The 20,167-nt window shown below is 45.8% G+C and overlaps 1 protein-coding gene across 1 annotated transcript in view; it reads right to left on the reverse strand.

The window, feature by feature from the left end:
• The window catches only part of LOC122559231 (laminin subunit beta-2-like), a 166,522-nt gene that overhangs the window by 23,318 nt on the left and 123,037 nt on the right, over positions 1–20,167 (reverse strand). Inside the window, exons 16-22 of the mRNA XM_043708611.1 lie at positions 18,093–18,213; positions 15,726–15,918; positions 11,256–11,399; positions 9,499–9,730; positions 7,293–7,456; positions 1,495–1,719; positions 209–426 (exon numbers count right to left, since the gene is read on the reverse strand). Coding sequence (XP_043564546.1) covers positions 209–426; positions 1,495–1,719; positions 7,293–7,456; positions 9,499–9,730; positions 11,256–11,399; positions 15,726–15,918; positions 18,093–18,213 — 1,297 coding nt within the window. The remainder of the gene's footprint in view (positions 1–208; positions 427–1,494; positions 1,720–7,292; positions 7,457–9,498; positions 9,731–11,255; positions 11,400–15,725; positions 15,919–18,092; positions 18,214–20,167) is intronic.

Here is a 20,167-nt window from a genome sequence, read left to right on the forward strand (position 1 = left end):
CTGAGGAGTGTCGCACTGTCAGAGGGTCAGTGCTGAGGGAGTGCCACACTGTCCGAGGGTCAGTGCTGAGGGAGTGGGCACTGTCGGAGGGTCAGTGCTGAGGGAGTGGGCACTGTCGGAGGGTCAGTGCTGAGGGAGTGGGCACTGTCAGAGGGTCAGCGGTGAATTGATGTGCCTGCTGAGGAACTTGTTGAATTTGGATACTTACCATGTTGCAGTGTGGATTTTGAGAGTGTTCGGGTTGGCACCTACACGGCTCACATCCTTGCAAACTGCCAAAGTTCCAGTAATTCTGTCTGCACTGGTCACAGTTCTTTCCAATGACATTCTCCCTGCAAGGACAATGTCCAGTTGTGCGATCACAGTGGCAGTACTCCCTGGAATTACACTCAGACTCCAGTGTGCCCTGAAAGTTGCAGGTACACCCTGTGGAGAGGACAATGAACATGAATGTTACCTTCATTTCTGTGTATACATGCTACACAATCAGTGACTATTCAAACTCCCCCTTCCTGAAAGGTCCCTCACCTCAATGCATCAATCCCTCACTGGAATACAGTGTCCCGCCGACAAACACAACATGGGAACCACAGTCAGCTGTTCGGCCCACCCTGCCTGGTCCACCAGGCTGGCCTTGGGCTTCACTTCCACTTTCCCTCCCGCTTCTCCGATCCCTCAATTTCCCAGGGGAATGAAAACCCATCTACTGTCGCGTTAAATCTACTAAATCATGTGCGTTGTCCAACCCAACTTTGACTCTGCTTTTTTACACTTGCTATGTCTGTGAGGTAGCACATCGACCATCAGGGGTGTCAGGGCCAGCTCCAATCTTGCCCACAGCCCCTGCCTGGACCAGGAGTGACCATTCCCTCCAGCCGGAGTGACCATTCCCTCTGGGTGTCAACCAGATCACAGACTCAAAACTTCACAAAGGAATAGCCTGCTGTTGTTTCTTCCCCATTGTCCCTGTTCCATCACATGATCTTGTTCATTTTGTTTTATTTATTCACATAATGAGTGCGTCACTGACCAGACCAGCATTTATTGCCCATCCCTAATTGCCCAGAGGGCAGTTAAGAGTCAACCACATCACTGTGGGTCCGGAATCACATGTAGGCCGGGCCGGGGAAAGATGGCAGTTTCCTTCCCTGAAGAACATTAGTGAACCAGATGGGTTTTTCCTGACAATTGATTCATGATCATCATTAGACTCTTAATCACAGATTTGCATTGAATTGAAATTCCATCATCTGCTGTGATGGGATTCCAACCCAAATCCTCAGAACATTCCCTCGTTCTCTGGAATAACAGTGATAATAATACCAGGCCATCATGTGCCCTCTGATATTTCCACCTTCTCCACAAAGCTTGGAGCTGCTGGTTCCCCCTGCCTGGGGTAAAACACAAACCAGCCAAATGTGGTAGCTTGGACAGTCTTTCCCCAACAGGAATCCACAGCCCCACCATCCCTGCTCCCTGATGCCCCATACTCACCCCTGCAGTCATGCTGGAGGGCATTGCCATAGTAACCCGCCTTACAGGCCTCACAGTGAGGGCCGTCAGTGTTATAGAGACACTTCAAGCACTCCCCTGTGTCCGGGTGGCACGCCCCAGGATCAGTCAGGTCGATGTTATTGTTACACTGACACGGCCAGCATTTCCCTCCTGGTACCTCAGGGTTACCATAGTAACCAGGCGCACACACATCACAGCGAGACCCTGCGTTTGGAAAAAAAAAAATCAAAGAACGCTCTTCATTTATCACAAAACAATGTCACGACAAGAAATGAACCAACAGCAAGAGAGACTGTGACACAACATTGACTCCCACCACCACTGACCCTCGGTAGCAGCAGTGTGGACCATCTACAGGACGCACTGCAGCCCCTCACTCAGACTCCTCCGAATGCTCCTTCCAAACCTCCAGCCCCCTAACTGTCCCTGAGCATAGCCCTCCAGAGTCAGTTTCTAACCACAAAAAAAATGAGCAAGAGGAGGCCTCTTGGCCTGCTGCCCTGTTCAATAAGATCACAACTGATCTAATTTTAACATCAATTCTACATTCCTGCATATTCCCAAAGAATCTTTCATCCCTCTTGGTCATCAAGAATCTATCTCCCTTTGTCTTTAAATATTTAAAGATTCTGTATCCACTTAATGAGGAAGGGAATTCCAAATACTCTCAGCCCTCTGAGAGAAATACATTTTCCTTCATCGGGCGGCACGGTGGCTCAGTGGTTAGCACTGCTGCCTCACAGCACCAGGGACCCAGGTTCGATTCCAGCCTCAGGCGACTGACTGTGTGGAGTTTGCACATTCTCCCCCTGTCTGCGTGGGTTTCCTCCGGGTGCTCCAGTTTCCTCCCACAGTCCAAAGATGTGCAGGTCAGGTGAATTGGCCATTCTAAATTGGCCCTAGTGTTAGGTGCATTAGTCAGAGGGAAACGGGTCTGGGTGTGTTACTCTTCAGAGGGTTGGTGTGGACTTGTTAGGCCGAAGAGCCTGTTTCCACACTGTAGGGAATCTAATCTAATCTAATCCCTTTTTTAAATGGGTGGCCCCTTTATGTTTAAACTCTGCCCCCTAGTTCTAGATTCTGCCACATGAGGAACCATCTTTTCCACATCCACCTGGTCAACTCCCCTCAGAATCTTTCTATTTCAATGAAGTCACATCTGACTGTTCTAAATTTCAGATGATACAGGCCTGGCCTGTCTCACCTTTCATCATAAGGCACCTTAGTCTCTGAACTGCTTCCAATGTTTGGCAAGGAACATTTTATTTATTTTTCCATGGGATTTTGAAAACCAACAGTAGATCAGATGCTGAGTGACCATAGGAGTACAATTAGTGGGTCACACTGTTATCAATCAGTACAGGAACCTACACTTAACATTTCTCATACCATTGAATACCACTAGAGTGAGCTAGATCTCCCATTATATCCTCAAAGTCCAAAAAGGAAGGCAAGATGCAGTGAATTATAAAGCTGCAGCTTCCAGACTGCCCCAGAAAAGCCTCAGCAGCCATCTGTTTTTTAAAAGTAGTAAATCTCAAGATAGTTAGAGCTGAACAAGGCTATTCAGCGCAAGTTCAGTCAAACACTGCAACATTCCCACTTCTTATTGCATTCCACCAAAAATTGAATATCCTCGGTCAGTGTTCAGTCTTCAGACAGTGAGCTATAGGGAGTAGCATTATGAAGTTTGCATAAACTTTTACAAAGTATGAGGTAACGGTGAGGACTGTTATAGGCTTCAGGTTGACATGGAATCAGCACATAGAGGTGGGAAGTGCTGCAGTTTCAGGATATTTGTACAGAAAGATAGTTTTACTAGACACTGCACGGCTCTGTAAGGTCTACGTGTAATTATAGAGTTTTACAACATGGAAACAGGCCCTTCGGCCCATCGTGTTCAGCACTGCCAACAATTCTATTCTAGTCCCATTTCCCAGCACTTGGCCCGTAGCCCTGTCTGCAATGAGATTTCACATGTTCATCTAAATAGCTCTTAAACATTGTGTGATTCATACCTCTATCAACCTTTCAGGCAGTGAGTTTCAGATACCCACCAACCTCTGGGTGAAAAACATATTTCCTTAATTCCCTTGTAAACCTCCTGCCCCTTCCCTTAAATCTTTGCAAACCGGTTATTGATCCCTCTATTCAGGGGACTCTGTCTACGTCCCTCAGCACTTTGTGCATGTCAATGAGACCTGCCCCTCGGCAGCCTTCTCGGTATGAAGGAAAACAACCCCAGCATTTCTAGTCTCTGTTCACAGCTGAATCACTCCAGCCGAGACAACACCCTGAAGAATCCCTTCCACACACCCTCCAGTGCAATCACATCCCTCCTGTAGTTTGGCACCCAGAACTGCACATGGTATTCCAGCTGTGGTCTAACAACTGTTAAATTCTTTATTCTTGTATCACTGCCTTGACTAATAAAGGCAAGTATGCCATCTGCCTCCTTAACCATCACATCCACCTGTCCAGCTGCCTTAAAGAGTCTATGGACCTGTTCAGCAAGGTTCCTCTGATCCTCTATATTTCATATGGTCCTACCATTCTATGTGAACTCCCTCGCCTTGTTAGTCCTCCCAAAATGCATCACTTCATTGCCAGGAGGTGACATGAGAAGTCATTGGTAGATAGGATCAACTAAAATCCTAAAGCTTTCTATCGGTATATCAGGAATAAAAGAATGACTAGAGTATGATTTGTGCCAATCAAGGACAGTAGTGGGAAGTTGTGCATGGAGTCAGTGGAGATTGGGGAAGCGCGAATTGAATATTTTTCGTCAGTATTCACATAGGCAAAAGACAATGTAGTCGAGGAGGATACTGAGATACAGGCTACTAGACGAGATGGGATTGAGGTTCATAAGGAGGAAGTGCTAGCAATTCTGGAAAATGTGAAAATAGATAAGTCCCCTGGACCGGATGGGATTTATCTGAGAATTCTCTGGGAAGCCAGGGAGGAGATTGCCGAGCCTTTGGCTTTGATCTTTATGTCGTCATTGTCAACAGGAGTAGTGCCAGAAGACTGGAGGATAGCAAATGTTGTTCCCTTGTTCAAGAAGAATAGAGACAACCCTGGTAATTATAGACATTGAGCCTTGCTACGGTTGTGGGTAAAGTTTTGGAAAAGGTTATAAGAGATAGGATTTATAATCATCTAGAAAGGAATAAGTTGATTCGGGATAATCAACATGGTTTTGTGAAGAGTAGGTCGTGCCTCACTAACCTTTTTGAGTTCTTTGAGAAGGTGACTAAACAGGTAGATGAGGATAATACAGTTTATGTGGTGTATATGGATTTCAGTAAGGCATTTGATAAGGTTCCTCATGGGAGGCTATTGTACAAAATACAGAGACATGGGATTGAGGGTGAGTTAGTGGTTTGGATCAGAAATTGGCTAGCTGAAAGAAGACAGAGAGTGGTGGGTTGATGGGAAATGTTCATCCTGGAGTTCAGTTACTAATGGGGTACCGCAAGGATCTGTTTTGGGGCCACTGCTGATTGTAATTTTTATAAATGACCTGGATGAGGGTGTAGAAGGATGGGTTAGTAAATTAGCGGATGACACTAAGGTGGGTGGAGTTGTGGACAGTGCAGAAGAATGTTGCAGGTTACAGAGGGACATAGATAAGCTGCAGAGCTGGGCTGAGAGTTGGCAAATGGAATTTTTATGTGGAAGAGTGTGAGGTGATTCACTTTGGAAGGAGTAGCAGGAATGCAGAGTATTGGGCTAATGGTAAGATTCTTGGTAATGTGGATGAGCAGAGAGATCTCGGTGTTCATGTACACAGATCCCTGAAAGTTGCCACCCAGGTTGATAGGATTGTTAAGAAGGCGTATGGTGTGTCAGCTTTTATTGGTAGAGGGAGAGTGTCTTGGAGCCATGAGGTCATGTTGCAGCTGTACAAAACTCTGGTACGGCCGCACTTGGAGTATTGCGTACAGTTCTGGTCACCGCATTATAGGAAGGATGTGGAAACTTTGGAAAGGGTTTAGAGGAAATTTACCAGGATGTTGCTTGGTATGGAGGGAAGGTCTTATGAGGAGAGGCTGAGGAACTTGAGGCTGTTTTCATTCGAGAGAAGGCGGCTGACAGGTGACTTAATTGCGACATATAAGATAATCAGAGGGTTAAGTAGGGTGGACAGTGAGAGCCTTTTTCCTCAGATGGTGGTGGCTAGCACGAGGGGACATAGCTTTAAATTGAGGGGTGATAGATATAGGACAGATGTCAGAGGTTGTTTCTTTACTCAGAGAGTAGTAGGGGCGTGGAACGCACTGCCTGCAAAAGTAGTAGACTCCCCAACTTTAAGGGCATTTAAATGATCATTGGACAGGCATATGGGCGAGAATGGAATAGTGTAGGTTAGATTGGCTTCAGATTGGTTTCACAGGTCGGCACAACAGCGAGGGTTCATACTTTTCAGGATTAAATTCCAGTTGTCACTGTTCAGCCGATGTGATCAGCTACATCATCCTGTTGTCAAATGTTATCTTGTTTGTTACTAACCATATCACCAATTATCATGTGATCTGCAAACTTACTGATCCTGCCTTCCACATTCATGTCTGGCCCATTAATGTACACAACAAACTGCAAGGGCCACAGAGGAGCAGTGAACTTGGTATTAATGAACACATTCTAAAAGGTTAAGGGACAAGGTGATAAGTTGATTAGAAATAAAATGGGTATGGGATACCTGGTTTTACAACTAGAGGAATAGAATATAAAAACAGTTACCCCGGCACTGTGTCACTTTATACATCATTGATTAGCTTCGGTGAATCGGTCATGCTAAATTACCCAAAGTGCTCAGGGATGTGTAGATTAGTGCAATGATCTGGGGATAATGTAGAGCAATAGGGTAGGGGACTGGGTCTGGGTGGGATACTCTTTGGAGGGTCGGTGTGGACTTGTTGAGCCAAAGGGCCTGTTTCCACACTGTAGGGATCCTAGGATTCTATTCTCTCTGCTGGTGAGTGGTGCAGAGCCACATTTTGAGCCACTGATCCTGGAGCTAGTGTTTAAGGTCTAATTTGAGAGTTCAGGGTTGAGAGGCAAAGGTCGAAAGGCGAAGGTTGAGGGTTGAGAGGTGAAGGAGGAGAGGAGAGGGGTTGAGATGAGAACAGGGGTCAACACTCATAGATCACAAAAACAATCATTTGGCCCATTGTATCTGTGCTGGCTCCTTGAAAATCCTATCCAGATTCTTATTTGTTCGTTTCTGGCATTGCTGGCTGGGCCCAGTATTTATTACCCGTCCCTAGTTGCCCCTTGAGAAGGTGGGGGTGAGCTGCCTTCTTGAACCGCTGCAGCCCACCTACTGTGGGTTGACCCACAATGCTTTGCCCCACTACTTCTACTCTTTCCCCATAACCTTGCATTTTGTATTCAATATTGCTCCAACTCTCTTCTGAGTGTTATTCCTAAAGCTGCTTCCACCACCAGGATCTTTGCAGGGCTGCATGCTTCAGACCATCACAACTGGCTCTGAGAGATCTCTGTGTGATTGGACCTTTGGTTTTTCCCAATCACCTTTCAATGCCTTGAGGGATATAGAACCGATTAAGGGCTCAGTTAGCTCAGGTGGGTGTACAGCTGGTTTGTAATACAGAGTGATGCTAACAGTGTGGGTTCAATTCCTAAAGTTACTTTGAAGGATTCTCCTTCTCAACCTCTTCCCTCACCTGAGGCAAGGTGACCCTCTCTAATGAGAGAGTAGGTGTATAGTGACTTTACAAAGATCCATCAGAACCGAGCGTTGGGTTTACCTGTGTATCCTGTTTTACAGTAACACACAATCTGATCAGAAACAAGGTCTGCGTGACAGGACAGTCCATGGTAATGGTCACTCCCTGGGTAATGGGGACACGGGCAGGGTCTGCACTGCTCTCCAAAGCCCAGCACCGGGTTTCCGTAGTAACCCTCAGAACATCTGTAAGAAATAAAAACTGTCAGCAATAAAATACAGGTGCTATAAACATCAGGGAACAAGTGAATTCAAACTCCATGTTACTTTTCAGTTGTTTAAAAGGATTCCCTCCACAGTGTAGCTGAGAACTTCTGCAGCTCCTTTAATGCATTCAGATTTCCAGCATCTGCAGGATTTCCCTGATTAATCTGTTTGCTTTGGTTATTTGCTGTACACTCTGTAGTGACTGGAGGCAGGGCTAGGTGGATCTTATTGGCTCTGAGATCCCTGATTGGGATTGTTAACCTGGCCCAGCCAGGGAGCTTTGGCTGACAGAGAGAAACAGGAGAATCAGAAAGTCTCCTCAGGCTAGGGACTGGCTCTGAGCTGGCTGGTCAGAGACCATGTACTGTACACATGTAAACAAAGGGTAACGTGGTGATGGGATACCGACCTCCATGCAGTTATTTCACACATTCTACGTATGAAATCAAAAACTGTGTGGTTTATGTGTTAAGAATTGCTATCAAAACCTGTAGTTTTTTTTAGATTAGATTACTTACAGTGTGGAAACAGGCCCTTCGGCCCAACAAGTCCACACCGACCCGCCGAAGCGCAACCCACCCAGACCCATTTCCTTACATTTACCCTTTCACCTTACACTACGGGCAATTTAGCCTCGCCAATTCACCTAACCTGCACATTTTTGGATTGTGGAAGGAAACTGGAGCACCCAGAGGAAACCCACGCAGACACGGGGAGAATGTGCAAACTCCACACAGAGAGTTGCCTGAGGCGGGGATCAGCCACAGAGGTAACACAACAATATGCATTAACATGGAGAGGTCCGTGTCGTGTTCGGACCCTGTTTGCTCTCTCAGGTGGACGGGAAAGATCTGACTGAGTTGGTGAGTACTGAAATTAAAGCAGCCAGAGCTGGAGAAACACAGTGGGTCTGGCAGTGTCTGAGGGAGACAGAAACAGAGTTAACATTTTGAATCCAACATTACAACTTCATATTGGACTCAAAATGTTAACTCTGTTTCTCTCTTCACAAATGCTGCCAGACCTGCTGACTTGCTCCAGCATTTTAAATTCAGATGGCCAGCATCTGCAGGATTTTGCTTTTAGCAGGTGAGTTCTCCTCAGTATCCTGGGTCAATGCCTCAATCTTGACCAACAGCACTAAAGAAAGAGATAATTTGGTTCATTATCACATTGCTGTTTGTGGGATCTTGCTGAGTGTTAATTGATTGCTGTGTTTCCAACCAACAACAGTGACTACACTGCAAAGCACTCCATTGGCTGTGAAACACTTTGGGATGTTTTGAGGCTCTGATTGGTGCTATATAAATGCAAGGTCTTTCTATTCCTTTTGAGACTCAGCTGATGATCCTCAGTCTGTGGTATGTAGTCACTGAGACCTCCTCACCTGGTCTTACAGAGGTTTTTAGAACAGGGGGCAGCCATGCTGTGCACAGCAAGGTTCCACAAACAGTAATATGATAAAGGTCAGATCCTTGTAAGTGATGCGGGTTTTACTGAAAGGAGCTGTTATCCGAATTTCATTCTGCAAGGGGTGTTTTTGGAAATGCAATGTCTGATCATAAACCAGACTGGTGTTTCATAGCACAGTGTCTGTTCGCTAGGTATTTAATGGACAAAAGGGGTCTAAATGTGATGGGGAGAAAGCAATAACAGGGGACTGAATTGGATGATCAGCCACAATCACATTGAATGGTGAAGCAGACCCAAAGGGCCGAATGGCCTCCTGCTGTTCCTAGTTTGTGTGTTTCTGTGTGAATATGGAACCCGGTGATTGGTGTGCCCTTGTCTGTGTGCAGTCTGCATCAGAATGGTGTATGCAACAAAACTGTAACACCATTTCTCATCTGAGACAAACAAGGGGTTCACCATCTGCCTCACGCACAGCCACAGAAACGGGTTGTGATCGAATCTGAGAAAAGTAAATCCTCCAGGGCCTGGCAGGTTGTACCTGCTCCTCACCATTTGGAAACCAACAGTGAGGTGTAACTCTCTGGCTGACCCACATGGCAGGGACTGACCTTTGGCAATGATGTCCAGATGTGTTATCCCGACAGTTCAGGCATGCCCCAGTTTGGGAGTCACAGTCCTCTGAGTGCCCATTGCAGTGGCAGGGTTGGCAGGTTGGAAAGCCCCAGAGTTGTGGGTAACACTGGTCACACTGGCGACCCCTTGCCCCTGCCCGGCAGTGACACTGACCAGTCATTTGGTCACACATGCTGTGCACTGAGCCTTCAGGGTTGCAGTCACATGCTGTAGGAGAGAAGGAGGACAGGTCAGTAAACCTTCACAACAGACTATTCCAACGACTCCAACTCTCTGCCATTGCTCATAAACGTATAATCACGACATAAGAACATAAAATCTAGGAACAGGAGGCCATTCAGCCCCTTGAGCCTGCTCTACTATTCAATATGATCATGGCTGATCTGACCTCCACCTCAATGCCACCTCCCTGCCCACTCTCCATTACCCTTCACCCCATTACTAATCACAAATCTGTCTATCTTCTCCTTACATTTACTCAATGTCCCAGCATCCACCGCACTCTGGGGGATTGAATTTCACAGATTCATGACCCTTTGAGAGACGTAATTCCTCCTCATCTCTGTTTTAAATCTGCCACCTCTTTAATGTGCAAGTTTGGATCAAATAGGACAGAAGAGTTATATTACACTTTTTAAAATGACAATTTGTCCTATCGCCTGTGGACACTCTCAGCTATCACTGACTCTCCCCACCCATTTAATCCCTCCCACAGCCTGTGTATTTTCACTTGAAGCTGCCGATTTTAACACAGTGTGTTTATACATTTCCAGATGTGTGAAGGTCCCTGGTAATTCCTCCCCTGTGGGCAGCATGGTGGCTCAGTGGTTAGCACTGCTGCCTCGCGGTGCCAGGGATCCAAGTTCGATTCCAACCTCGGGTGGCTGTCTGTGTGGCATTTGCACATTCTCCCTGTGTCAGTGTGGGTTTCCTCCCACAATGCAAAGATGTGCAGCTTAGGTGAATTGGCCGTGGGAAATTACCCATAGTGTTCAGGGATGTGTAGGTTAGGTGCACTAGTCTGGGGATAATGTAGAGTAATAGGGTAGGGGAATGGGTCAGGATGGGATACTCTTTGGAGGGTCGGTGTGGAGTTGTTGGGCCGAAGGGCCTGTTTCCACACTGTAGGGATTCTATTCTCTCTGCAGGTGAGTGGTGCAGAGACATATTTTGAGCCACTGATCCTGGAGCTGGTGTTTGCTTCCAAAGTCAGTCAGAGAGAACTGTGCTGGAGTGGGGATTGGAGTCACGTTTTGGAGCAGCCTGGTTAGGGACTGCACATTTCCTTCCTTCTCCACTGGGACATTATTGTACCAAATGGGGGTTTGAGAACAAGCTGACAGATTCTTGGCCACATTTACTGAGACCAGATTTCTGTTGTGACATCTTTTAAACTCGATTTAAATTCTCAAGTAGCATTGATTTGAAGTGACATTCTGCGGATTGTTACTCATTTTCCTGTTTGTGCTCACAGTTCTGTTGAAATACTATACTTCCATTGCCATCATATCCAAAACAATTAACATTTCCAAGACTGGGATAACATTCACTTTATCCTAGTCAATGAAACTGATATCATCACCATGAATTCTGGCTTTGTGGTATGGAGATTCCATTCTGCTTGATCTCTACTCAAAGTTTTTCTGTCTGACTGATAACAGCTTGCATTTACGTAGCACCTTTAACATAAGAGAAACACTCCGAAGTGTGACACACAAAAATTGAAACTTACGAGAACAGCCATAGGGTCCAAAGCCATAGTAGCCGGGAGCACACTGGTCACATTGTCGACCTATCACGTTGTTCCTGCATTCACACTGTCCTCCCATCTTCTCACAGACAGAACTGATGGATCCCTGTGGATCACACTGACAAGCTGCAAATCAGAGACCAGATCAATGTCAATGTTCTCTCGATGCCCAGTCCCAGGAACTTTCCAGAACAAGAAAAGCTGATTCTGCATGGCAGGATCTCCACATTCTCATTTATTTCTCAGTCCTTGAGAAGGTGCTAGTGACCTGTGCCTTCAATTGAACTGAGAGGGCGAGTTAGCTGTTTCTAACGTAACCCCATTGCTGTGATACTGGAGTCATGACCCTTAAGAGGGTCAGGAGATTGTCCTCTTTGAAGGAGCAGCTGGAGCTTTACAACAATCCAGTCATTCCATGGTCAATTTTATTAACATTAGCTATTTATTGCAGATTTACATATTTTAGACTTAGATATTATCAAGGTTATCATGAAGGACTTGAGATAATGAGAGGAATAGATAGAGTCGATAGCCAGAGAGTTTTCCCCAGGGCAGGATTGACTGGTGCGAGGGGTCATAGTTTGAAGATATTAGGAGGAAGGTATAAAGGAGATGTCGGAGGTAGGTTCTTTTCACAGAGAGTTGTGAATGCATGGAATGTGTTGCCAGCTGTGGTGGTGGAAGCAGAGTCATTGGGGACATTTAAGTGACTGCTGGACATGAACATGGATAGCAGTGAGTTGAGGGCTGCGTAGGTGAAGTTACTATATTTTACATTAGGATTAAACCTCGGCACAACACCGTGGGCCAAAGGGCCTGTTCTGTGCTGTACTTTTCTATGTTCTATGTTCTCAACCTGTCCTCTTGCCTGAGGCGTGGTGATACTCAGGTCCAACCACCTCTCTCTAGAAAGCAGCCTGATGGTCTGGTAAGAGTATAGTAACTACCTTTTTCTTTTAGGTATTTTCTAATCCACCAGTTCAGAGATGTTACTACACACCTCTGCAGGAGATGGGGAATTTAACCCAGGTCTCCTGGCTCAGAGGCAAGGCCACTACCATTATTCCATAAGACCCTTCTTAACTTATTTCATAGACTGGGGCTGTTTTCCCTGGAGCGTTGGAGGCTGAGGGGTGGCCTTATAGAAGTTCATACAGTCCTGAGGAGCATGGATAGGGTAAATAGACAAGGTCTTTTTCCTGGGGTAAGGGAGTCCAAAACTAGAGGGCATAGGTTTAAGGTGAAAGGGGAAAGATATAAAAGAGTCCTGGAGCAATTTTCCATGCAGAGAGTAGTGCGTGTGTGGAATGAGCTGCCAGAGAAAGTGGTGGAGGCTGGTACAATTACAGCATTTAAAAGGCATTCGGATGGATAAATGAATAGGAAGGGTTTAGAGGGATATGGGCCAAATGCTGGCAAATAGGCCTAGATTAATTTAGAATATTTGGTCGGCATGGATGAGTTGGACCGAAGGGTCTGTTTCTGAGCTGTACATCTCTGACTCCATAATTCTCTCAGCTGCATTGGTGACATTTGAACTGTGTCTGCATCATTAATCAGGAGTCTGGAATTCTCACTAAGCTACTGCACCTACATGTCATCAATGTCACCTCTAACTAGGAACAACATCCCACAATCCTGTTCCCTCCCACTCCCCACACCATCCACCATGTCCAGCTCAATGCCCTTTCCTGCTGGTGAGCTCCATCTTCAATCGTCTTGACCACCCTCCTCAGTCCTCTTGTGTATTTGTCACTGGGCAGAGCTCATTGATTAGGTGAGAGTTCCAATTTATAAAGGTATATTTCCACTGGGATTCTTCTCGATTCAGAGAGTTTTCCCAGAGACTGTTTGGGGAGTTGTTTGGGAGCACGTCTGTACATAAAGGGTGGGAGAGGTTTGGAACTCTCTTCCACAAGCAGCAGTGGATGCTGGATCAGCTGTTAATTTTAAATTTGAGAAGCTTATTAAGCAAAGGTAGCTGTATGGAATTAGGCCACAGATCAACCATGATCTCATTGAATGGCGGAACAGGCTTGAGGGGCTGAATGGCCTACTGTTTCTATTGTAACAATTACAGAGTGAGGAAGGGAGACTCAGACGACATGTAGAAGTTAATTCTAATTGAAGGGCCAGATGTAAATCTGAAAAGTCAGGTGGTGGGCTCCCCAGCTGGTGCTTGGTGTGCTGCCCCAATCTTACTTTATTTATTTTATACTATTTATTATTTATTTATTATTTTAAATAAACATCAGACAGCCTCTTGGTGAAGTAAATCTGAATCTCATTACCAGGGTAACGATGTGCCCCAACCTCCTGTTGTGGGGCCCACCAGGCCCTAAAGGTCTCTACTGGGCCAGTGGACTCTGTGTGCTCCATCTATGGGGCACCCCAAACCACGGAACAGGGCCAGCTGGCTGAGGCCTACACCCCCCTTCTACAGCCTCAGAATGGTGGTGGTGGTGGTGGTGGGAAGGTTGTGGGGGCTCATAGAAACCCATAACAATCTAACGGGATTGAGCAGGTTAGGAAGTATGCTCCTGATGGTGGGGAGTCCGGAACCAGGGATCACAGTGCAAGGGTAAGGGGAAATCTTTTAGAGCTGAAATGAGGAGAAATGAGGATAATCCAGGGAGTGGAGAGCCCGTGGAATTCTCTGCCATAGAAGGTGGTTACACCAAAACACTGTGTGTTTTCAAGGAGGAGGTAGGCATAGCTCTCGTGCCTAAAGGGATCAGGGATACAGGGGGAGGGTGGCGTTGGGGTACTGAGTTTGATGATCAGTCAAAGCTCAAGGGGCCAAATGGCCTATTCCTGCTCCTATCGATATGTTTTTATCAGTTTAGTGGCCACTAGTTTAGTGGCCATTTCGACCAAACTCTGGAGCAGACACTCAAGGAGGCCCATGAGGAGATACTTAATCTCTCACTGTAGAGCAGGACCCTGGGGTTAATGCACTCACTCACAATAAACATGAGAGACAGATTCCTGCAAACCACAAAACACACCAGTGAGCCCAGTGCCATATCTATTGCATAGGGCTGTCACGTGGACTGTCCACTCCAGATCCCTGATAGAATAAGGGAGGATCTCCTTGTAGAGAACTTCCTTCCCTCCCGCCTGAGGATCTCTGCGACTGGGAGGTATCTGAGCGGTGGCGAGGAGGAGGGCGTGGGGAAGGTGCAGCCGCAGTCCAGACAGGGAACCCCTCAGTGCTGTGTCAAAGGGCAATTTCCTCAAGGTGCCCCAGATCGTGGGCAGCACGATCCAGAGGGACGCTTCAGCATCCGGGGGCAATGTCAAATTCCAGACGGAGAGGGGTCCGTTCATTGGGACGCTCACCCTGGTGATCCCCTGGGCATTCCTGGAACTGAGTACCATGGTCAGGGGACTCTGGATGGACTCGCCATTGACCATTTGCCTTCTTTTGCGACATTTTTAATCAAACTGTTCAGAGACACTATGAGACACTTCTAGAGAAGGAGAGGCTTGAACTCAGGCCTCCTGATTCAGAGACAGGGATACTAACACCATGTCAAAAGTCACCTTCTTTCTACACTTTTAAAAAGAACATGAATGAAGTTCAATTTCCCCTGCTGGGGCACTGTACAGAAACAAAATTTACCAACCAATAGAAACAGGCAAAACTAGAACACAAACCTATAACAATCACATCAAAATCGCATTACCTGGGCAGACATTGGTGTCCAGCCCCTGCAGTGCCCACTGGTCTCTAAAAGTCCTTACTGAGCCGGTGAACTCCCTCTCGATGAACAATGGAGCACTGTCATAACCGCGGAGGAGGGGCACACAGTCAGGTACTCGGATATCTGTCAATGCCCACTGCCCACACCTGTCAATGGCCACATTGACCAGGCCCAGGGGCAGGTCATTGAGGAGACCGTTCGGCCTGCCTGAAGCTTCCCTGCTCGCCCATTTCCCCAACACCTAGCATGGGCTGCCCACAGATTGGGAGTTTGGGACTGAAGAGCAACCAAAAACTGAAACCAGCACCTTTAAGAATACAAAACACGGGCTGTGAGTGAATGCACTCAATGTAAAAATGGAATAAGTGAAAATGTTGCCGTAAACTACCCATGGCCCAGTGAATTGGCCCAATCTATAGCACTGTCCTCCCCAGACCCCAATGGTAAAGGGGAGGACCTCTCTGTACACAGCGCTCCACTGGGGACCTCCACTGCAGGAAAGTAAAATATTAAAATATTACACTAAATTGTATCCGAGCAGCGGGTAAATATTAGATAAAGTCTATCTGAGCAGCGGGTAAAGGTGAGGAAAGGGGGAGGGTACAGCAGCAGCCAAACAGAAAACACGTCTGTGCCATTTTGGGCAGAGGGGAGACTTTTCCCTGACATAGCTCAGATAATCGAGTGACACATTCCCAGGGGAGGGTCCCACACGTTGATTTCCATTCAAAGTTGCCACACTTACGCAGAGCGCCATCGTGCATGATAGCAGAGATGCTGCAAATCAGCCTGACACACATCTCGGCCAACATTGGCATGCTGGCCATCATAAAGGAGTCCAGGCACATGTACCGAACCATTTCCTCACGGTGATGTACTGCAACCGGATCCATGCCAGCGAAGCCTGGCAGCTCGGAATACTTGGGCAATAGAACCAACTGTGGGAAAATAGGGATCTTTAGGATTGAGTCTGGGAGTCAGTGAGACACATACATTTATCCCCCGTGAATGAACAAAACATTGAGTTTCTTTCATATCTGCAAGCACATGATAATGTGAAAGGTATCATTAGAAAGTTTGTATATGACATGAAAATCAGAGAGGGATGTTGACAGTGAGGAAGATGGTCTCAGCCGACCGTCTGGTATTGCTCAACTGGTAAACTGGGCAGAGCAACGGCAAATGGAATTTAATCCTGATAAATATGAGATGATGTATTTTAAGAGGTTTAATAAGAGAAGGATTTAAACAATAGTAAATCCCTAGGGAGTACTGAGGAACAAGGGGAGCTTGGTGTACAAGTCCATAGATCCCTGAAGATGTCAGCACAGGGAGATGCATACAGGATAATTGTCTTCAGTAGCCGGGACAGGGAATATAGGAACGAGGAAGTTTTGTTACAACTTTATAAAACATTAGTGAGGATACAGATGGAATACTGTGCGCAGTTCTGGTCCCCACACTATCAGAAAGACACAATTACACTGGAGATTAACCAGGCTGTTGCCTGGGATGGCAAGTCTCAGTTATGAGGAGAGACAGGATGGGCTGGGATTGTTTTCCCTGGAGCAGAGGAGGCTGAGGGGTATCTGACTGAGGTTTACACAATTATGAGGGGCACAGATAGAGTAGATTGTGAGAATCTTTTCCCCACGGCAGACTTATCTAAGACCTGAGGGGATAAGTTAAAGGTGAGGAACAAGTGGTTTAGAGGAAACTTGAAGAAATATTTATCCCCAGAGGGTGGTAGAAATATGGACCATGCTGCCTGAGAGGGTAGTGGGGGCAGGTACTCCCACAGCATTTAAGGAGCATCTGGATGAGCATTTACAATGGCAGGGCACAGTAGGCTATGGACCAAGTGTGGGTAAATGGGATCAGTGCAGTTTGGTGTTTGTTGGTCAGCATAGACTTAATGGGCTGAAGGGCTTGTTTCTGTGCTGAATGAGCCTGACTGTCTCTCCGACTCTAATGATAATTACATTTCAGTTACTTTCTCTGGTTAGACATTTAAAGAATGCTTGTTGATGACCAAAAGGACATAATTTGTAAAGATATCACAGCATTCTTGCAGCAAAATGAACATTTAAAACAAATTGGTACTTTCATAGCAGCACACAACCTGATCTTTACAGCCAATGACCTGCAGTCCTTTCTGAAGTATACTTGCTGTTATAATGCGGGATGCATGGCAACTAATGTATGCACAGCAAGGTCCTGTACATAGCAAATAGTTACCAAGTAATCTGTTACAGTGATGTTGGTGGAAGGATAAATATTGGCCCCAGGAAACTAGGGAGAATTCCTCTGTCTCTCCTTCAAAGATTGAAGTTTTTTAAAACCACCTGAAAGTGCTGTAACAGTTCACCCAAAATGCAGCTCCTAAAGTGCAGCACTCTTTCAGATCTGTGCTGTGAGTGATTATTCTGATTGTGTCTCCCAGTGTCTGGAATGCTGTCAAAACCGATACACTCCCAATTCAAAAGTGAGTGTGTTATGCCATTGAGCTAATGTCACCAACTTCCAGGCAGTCACTCTTCTGAGGTACAGTAATAGTTCCTATTAAAGGGTCATGGAGTGTGTTGGAGAGTGGGATTAGACTCAGTGGGACTTTGTAGGGAAAGCAGGGGAAGCAGTGGAGACACTGAATCTATTCAAGGCTGGGTTAGATCGATGTTTGACAGAAGAGCTAGTCAAGAGTTATGGGGAATAGACAGGAAACTGGAGCCGAGACCAAACCTGGAGCTGCCAGAATGTTATTGACTTTAGGAACAGGCTGAAAGGGCTGAGTGGCCTGTGTTGCTATGAGTGGATTAGACAGAGTGGGATACCAAAGGATACTGATGAGTGAGCAAAATGACAGGACAGGTTCTGCATGAAGATGAGGATCTAAGGGAACAATTGATGGTAAATCATTATCTGAATTCAGTTTCTGATTGCTCTGCGGGATAATCTCAACATTTGTAAAATTGCTTTCTGATTTCTGGCATTGACGACTGGTTTTTGCATTTTGCGCCCTTACTATGTAAAGAAGTCAATGCCCAGAATGATCTAAGGGATGATGGCATCATATTCAGCAGAGGAGAAAGACACATGTTCTTTAAACACTTACAGAATCCACCAAGAGGTAACTGTTTGTGTTCCACTGGGGAGCTTGGAGCCGCTGGTACCTGATGCTGATCTCATAACGGATGTTAGGCTCAAAGCAAAAGGGAGTTGAAACCATAACATACCTGGAGGAAAGAAGAGAATGTTCATGGAAAGGGATAGTCAGGTGTAATAGAGCAAACATACACATGGTGGAAGTTACTGAATACCAATGAGAGACAGAAATAAAACACTTGGACCATAAGACCATTAAACATAGAAGCAGAAGTAGGCCATTCAGCCCATCTGATAATCTTCAACTTCTCTTTCCTGCCTTTTCCTTATACCCTTGATTCCCTTACAGGTTAAAAAGCCGTCTATCCCAGCCCCGACAGCCCTCTGTGCTAAAGAGCTCCACAGATTCACTCCCCTCTGAGGGAAGGAATTCCTCTCCATCTCTGTCTTCAATGGGTCATACCTTACCCTGAGATGATTCTCTCTGACCCTAGACTCTCCCACAAGGGTAAATAAACCTCTCACATCTCCCCTCTCAAGCCCCCTGAGAATCTTGCATATTCTAATTCAGTCAACTCTGAACCTTCCATATTCCAATGAGTACAGGCCTAATCTATTCAACCTCTCCACATTAAACAGTCCCTCCATACCCAGTAGCAACCTCGTGAACCTTCTCTGCTCTGCCTTACGTTTCTGTGATGTCTATCACAATGTGTATGCACACCTTAATGAAATGCTTGTGAGTGCAGTCACTATTGTAATGAAGGAATGGGAGAACCAATTAGCACACAAGAGGGTACCACAAACAGCAAAATGATAATGATGAGATCATGTCTTTAATGATGCTGACTGGGGTTAAATACTGGGTTGAGAGTGTGTTGCTGGAAAAGCACAGCAGGTCAGGCAGCATCCGAGGAGCAGGAGAATCAATTTCTCGGGCTGGATCCCTTCATCAGGCCCGAAACGTCGATTCTCCTGCTCCTCGGATGCTGCCTGATCTGCTGTGTTTTTCCAGCAACACACTCTCAACTCTGATCTTCTGCTTCTGCAGACCTCACTGTCTCCTGGGGGTTAAATACTAGCCAAGCAATAGGAGAGCTTCCAACTCTTCTCCAAAATACAGCCATAGGATGTCTTGATCTGAAGGTAGATAGCTCAGACACAGCAGCAAACTGCCAACACTGCATTGGTGGCAGCTTAGACTTTGTGCACGGAGCTTCGATACATATTCAATTCCTCCTCAAAAATATTTCAGGAAAACGTATCCAGTGTCATTGTATGCAGGGTTCGTTACACAGAGGCTGCAATTCTTAACCATTACAGCTTCATCAATCCCTTTCTTATTGCAACAAGAGATGGAGCAGACAAAGCAAACACTTCCTTCGGTTCTACAGCAAATTTAATCTTCAACAGGTCACCAGACTGTTCCCAAAGAAAACACCCTGAGGGTCACTGTATTAAGCACATACTCCCAATCTAACTGCCAGCACCTAATATTGGAAAGATTTTCAGGTTGACAATCATCCTGTTTTTATTAGGAACATATCTTCAGTGACATTAGTTACTGGATGGAACCAAATAAGAAGCAAAATGTACCCTCCCAGTCTGCTATTCTCCATAATATACACAAAGACTGCTGTTCTCCATAAAATACACAGGGACTGCTATTCTCCATAATATACACATAGGGACTGCAGTTTTCTATACTATACACAGGGACTGCTATTCTCTGTAATATACACAGGGGCTGCTATTCTCTATAATATAAACAGGGACTGCTATTCTCTGTAATATACACAGGGACTGCTATTCCCTGTAATATACACAGGGACTGCTATTCTCTATAATATACACAGGGACTGCTGTTCTCTATAATATAAACAGGGACTGCTATTCTCTATAACATACACAGGGACTACTATTCACGATAATATACACAGGGACTACTATTCACGATAATATACACAGGGACTGCTATTCCCTATAATATACACAGGGACTGCTATTCCCTATAATATACACAGGGACTGCTATTCTCTATAATATACACAGGGACTGCTATTCTCTGTAATATACACAGGGACT

The sequence above is a fragment of the Chiloscyllium plagiosum genome, chromosome 18, assembly GCF_004010195.1.
Source record: "Chiloscyllium plagiosum isolate BGI_BamShark_2017 chromosome 18, ASM401019v2, whole genome shotgun sequence".
In the NCBI taxonomy this organism is placed as follows: Eukaryota; Metazoa; Chordata; class Chondrichthyes; order Orectolobiformes; family Hemiscylliidae; genus Chiloscyllium; species Chiloscyllium plagiosum.